This window comes from Notothenia coriiceps, unplaced genomic scaffold (genome assembly GCF_000735185.1).
Source record: "Notothenia coriiceps isolate Sejong01 unplaced genomic scaffold, NC01 NC01_scaffold00021034, whole genome shotgun sequence".
Taxonomy (NCBI): domain Eukaryota; kingdom Metazoa; phylum Chordata; class Actinopteri; order Perciformes; family Nototheniidae; genus Notothenia; species Notothenia coriiceps.
In genome coordinates, this window is record NW_011353735.1 from 1 (window position 1) to 5374 (window position 5374).

General features: G+C 40.3%; 1 protein-coding gene across 1 annotated transcript; it reads left to right on the forward strand.

Moving 5' to 3' along the window:
- Nucleotides 1-1500: 1500 nt before the first annotated feature.
- tmem177 (transmembrane protein 177) lies at nt 1501-3589 on the forward strand. The gene is made up of 2 exons (XM_010779998.1): nt 1501-1764; nt 2614-3589. Exons 1-2 carry the CDS (start codon nt 1564-1566, stop codon nt 3343-3345), a joined length of 933 nt encoding a protein of 310 aa, XP_010778300.1. The 5' UTR covers nt 1501-1563; the 3' UTR covers nt 3346-3589.
- The last annotated feature ends 1785 nt before the right edge of the window (nt 3590-5374 follow it).

Below are 5374 nucleotides of genomic sequence, written 5' to 3' on the forward strand. Positions count from 1 at the left end.
GGAGGAAACCGGGAGAGGGCAATGAAATCGGGAGTCTCCCGCGAAAATCGGGAGGGTTGACAAGTATGTTGTCAACTAACCATTCAGAAACGTCCTGCTAGAACCGAGATGTTTGCACCTCCACCAAAACCTCCGCTGCTTCAGGGTCAGTTTCTGGATCAAATTGATAATATGCTTGAACACATGCATTGCTCTGGGATGACATGTTTATTCCACACTCGTAATCACAGCAAACATGGTAACGTGACTCTCGCCGGCTCATGCCCCCCTCTTCTGCTGGGGGGCGTGGTCAGCTGCTGCTCAGAATTTTCAAAGACAGGCTTGGAATAGAGCGTAAATGAGCGAAACAAGGCATGGCTAAAAAATGATCTGTTTGGTATTTTGAAAAATAAAATGTATAAATATACCTTATATAGGTATGGTCATACACTATATCATTTAAATATAGTATGATAGGTCTCCTTTAAATCCCTATAACTAATCAGTTTTATGGGGTGTAATGCTATCTTTAATTCGCCACTGCTGCTAGCAACATTTGACACTTTAATAACCAGATCCTTAAAGGAAAGGTGCAGAAAATGCCCCTTATAACTGTTATACTAATATGTAGTATATTATTAGGTTAATTTTACTCGTGCATGAATGTAAAAGCAGGATTGTACTGGTGTAAATGGTTGAGGTAGATCTCATGGGTTTGTAAAAAAACAGAAAGTGTAAAATGCTGTCACAATTTCCCAGGATTCCAAGTTACAAAAGTACATACCTTAAAATAAAACAAATAAATTAATATATTAAATAATTTCATGGGAAATCAGCAAATATTCTCACATGAAAAGTTGGAACAGTTTTTGTATGAAATATGATTTTAACAATTATGTACGTGTTAAACCATGTGATTTATATGTTAAACACATTTGTAAAGTAACTAAAGGATTTTGAAGTAAATATAGCTGTCGGATAATTGTAATGGAATAGAAATATGATGCTGCATGAAAATAAAAGTAAAGTCAAATCAAGTTAAGCTCAAAATACGACTAAAGAACAACACTGAATGCACAATTTTTGCTCTATAGGGTGAAGGTGCTGCATTAAGTTACAATAAGTGTTGTTCTTTAGTCGAATTTGTATATGTACCTTACTTGAGTTTTTATTTTCAGGTAATTGATTTTAAGTACAAAATATTTAATAAAATGTCATTTATTAAATCAGAGCACTCCTCTGACTTTCATGTTACACTTCGTACATTCATGCCAATGTACACATTTTTGCCATACCATATGTTGTATAAAACTGTTCTTCAATGGAGTACAACATGAACGTTTTCTACGAGCGGAGCACACATTTAAATTATCAATATCTTAGTTCATAAAATTGTGGGGAGCCAAAATCGAGAGAAATTTGAATATTTCTGAAGCCCTACTTTATATTGTATTAAATTAGCATATCTATCAAAACACGAACCTCTTTACTCATACACATGTGGTCTATCTCCTTCACAGATGCCTCCTGCTGAAGTCTGCAGAACATAACTGACAGAAAATCAGTTGAAAGCAAAGAGGCGACATGGCGTATCGTATTCTCAAGTATGCAGTGCTTCTCCAGAAGTACAGGACTCCGCTGCTCATCACGAGCTGTGGGGGGGTCTTTGGCGCCAACATGTTCTACCACATGTTCCCCGACATGACCTACCGGCAGCTCTATCAGGCCTGGTCCAAAGGAGAGCCGGTCACTATGTCTGAAAAGCTCCAGGATGTTTTCCAGCAGGTAGGGAGAGATGTCCAATTCATCTTCAAGATAACAATCAATAACAGAAGATGTCAACTTAAGTACAATGGTACTGGTAGTTGCAAATGGTGAAGATGTTAAAGACGATTACATCTAGAAGTTCCCTGTAATGCCAACTATTGAACTATTAAAATCAACAATCAAGCAATTACTGTTATGTCAGTTGATGCTAGTAAAAAAAAAAGAGATACAAACCTTTATTTCCATACATTTAAGCACTCACAATGATGAGTGGTTTGATTACATTTTTGAAATATTTAATCACAAAGCACTCATTTAATTCACGTTCTACAATATTAAAGATATAATATCACATTTCCACGTGAAAATGTCTAAAGATTACTACATCCATGTGATACATCTTATTAAATAAGTGTATCCTAATATTATTCTATACTATCATTTTAAACAAAGGTATGGTGCGTTTTTGGTTGCCTGTAATGGACGGATATTACGGAAAGGAAACTTACATTTTTTTCCGGTTTCTAGCCATATCTGGGCGCTACACTATTTTACAACTTGTCATCAGGAAACAAGCTAAGAACATTTTAGCGATTAGCTCGTACTTCATCAAACTTTAATCTCAAAACTACTTTATTCAATTTTTAAAATGGTTTCCAACACTGGGTCTGTTTATTTTGGAGATAAGTTAACCTCTGCGGGTAAAACAAATGACAAATAAAAACAATGGATTCCTAACTGGGATCCTTTTGTTATTTTCTTTATTGCGGCACGCCTAGTAGTAAAATGACCTTTATTGCCTTCATAGCATTATAATGTACAAATAATTGCTTTTTGAACACAAAATTCCAATGTTGTCATTCATAGGTGTTAAAGGACTACGGTATCAGCTCACCTGACAATTTCTCCGCCTTCGCCTCCTATGGGTTCCATCCTGTTGGCGCTGGGGTCCCTTGGCTTCCTGCCGGGGCACAAATTGGCATCCCGGCCAATTTCAACAGCACGTCGGATGACTCGAAAGGAATCACCAACCGCACCATCTTCATCGACGGCAAAGCGGTGGACTGGAGCAGCGAGGTCGGCTCTGCTCTACAGGAGGCGCTGGTGCTGTCCCTCGATGCGCAGAAGTTCGCCATAGCACGTGAAGTGGCCCGCTTGCAGTCCGCGGGCCCCGTCTTGAATGCCGCTGTCGCCCCAGTCTGCCTGGGGGGGGTTTGGGTGTACAGTGTGCTAATGAAGCAGCTGTTTGGGCTTCACACTGGGCCTCTGTTGTTCCGGGGTGGTGTGAACATTCTGGCGTTGGGACTTGGGGTCGTGTCCTTCTTCCTGGCCTCTGATTCGGTGCGCAGCTGGATTGACAACAGCTCGGACCGGAGAGCGGCAGGAGTGTCACACGTTTACGCCCAAGGAGGGGTGGAGTTTTACGATAAGATGCTGTCCAGAAACCAGACGCTGCGCTCCCTGATGGGGCAGAAGGGAGTGGAGATGTACGCTCCCAGTGGGAACTTGTTTCCTGCCAACCTCCTTCAACTCAAACAGACTCCGTACACAGCCAGGAGGCAGGGGATCCTCAAACTACTGGTGGAGGAGAACGCTTGAAAATAACTGAGAGGCCGGAATGGATGTCACTTGAAGCTTTAATGATGAATTAAGTTCTTCAACATCTCCTGTTCCTGAGCTAAAAACCAAGCAAAAAACCCTGGCCAATAGGTTTTTAATTTATGTTATATTGAATACTCCATCCCACATGTGCTGAGGTGTCCACTGTTTTTGTGGCTAGTCTATGAAACAAAAGCTAGATTGAAATGTTTTCCACTGTACCAATAAACATTTTTGAACCCTATTCAGAGCATGTGATGCAATATGTTGTTTACTAGGCATGTAAAGATTCTTTGTCATGCATAATGGGGTCTAATTTGGCTCCAGATATTATAGTTAGAACCTGGAAATGGTAAGAATTGCAAAACTGGTCGAGACAACCATATTTGAAAAAAACAAAACATGCTTGCACTTGTTTCTAATCATGCATTTTTAGTTCAGTTTAGTTCGTTTTTTGCCAGGTTTGAGACATCCATTTGCAAGATTTCCCATTAAAATCAGGGTCATTTTTGTGTTTTTCGATTCCCTGCATAAAAAAGACCTATTTAAAAAAATATATATATATATATAAAAAAAAAAAACATGTCCTCTCAGAAACAATGCTCTGACGGGATTATCCATAACCCTTGGACCTCTGCGGATTACTCAGCGGCGGGGGCATTGTTTCCAGATATTGTATTTTTCAAAGCCATTTTTTTCCCTCTTCTCATTCTAGAATCAGTTGATCTGTTCTCAAAATTGAACTCTTTACACGTCAATGCAACACCAGGGGTTTCATTACATTACATTACATTACATTGCATTTAGCTGACGCTTTTATCCAAAGCGACATACAATAAGTACATTCGACCAGGAAGATACAACCTTGAAGAAAACAGAATCATATAAGTACATCAGGTTTCATAGAGCCAAACATTTCAAGTGCTACTCAACTGGCTTTAGATAAGCCAGAGCTTTATTAGTATATAAGTGCTTTGTTAGCAATTCTATCGCTCGAAGTGGAGTCGAAAGAGATGAGTTTTCAGTCTGCCCCGGAAGATGTGTAAGCTTTCTGCTGTCCTGATTTCAATGGGGAGCTCATTCCACCATTTTGGAGCCAGGATAGCAAACCCACGTGTTTTTGCTGATGGGAACTTGGGTCCCCCTCGCAGTGCGGGTGCAGCGAGCTGTTTGGCTGATGCAGAGCGGAGTGCACGTGCTGGGGTGTACGGTTTAACCATGTCCTGGATGTAGGAAGGGCCAGATCCATTCGCATCATGGTACGCAAGTACCAGTGTCTTGAAGTGGATTCTAGCAGTTACTGGAAGTGAGCGGAGGAGCGGCGTGGTGTGGGAGAATTTTGGAAGGTTGAAGACCAGACGAGCAGCTGCATTCTGGATGAGCTGCAGAGGTCAGTCTGCAGATCTTCATCATTGGCCCACCTTTCTAAACAAACTCAAGGATTTGCTCTTTAGTTGGAAGTGTTTAGCAGCTCAGCTCAAGGTTTCCTTTTGGACTGCCTGCAGAGAAATGGCATTGTTAGTGACTTGTGTTGAATAACCAGAAGCATCCTTTAGTTCCACAATGAATGGCGGGGNNNGGGGGGGGGGGGGGGGGAATACGTTGTGCTTTATGTGAGCAGACTGGGCTCTGGTTTCAGACAGAGGGTGAAAAGAGGTGTTGCAGCACAGGCAGTATGAGAAAAATAAAGAGCTTTTTCAACATTAAAGCAATTAAACTTGTCACATTGAGGCAAAAAATACAAGTATGAACATTTGCATAAAAGGGCCCCTTTAGGCCATAACTGGACAGGTGGTGGTCATTTAGTTTTTCTTTTATGGGTAGGAGATAGGGAGCAATAGTAAGAGAGATCAAGAGAGAAAACGATCATGAGATGAGAAAAGTCATTTTATGCATACAAAATAAAACACATTATAATAATAAAAATAATAATATGCATAATTAAAGAAGACATCATGAAAATGGTTGCAGTACTTTCCTAGTTAATCTACAAGAAATGCAATATTTGTATGTGTTTCCTGTGCTCTAT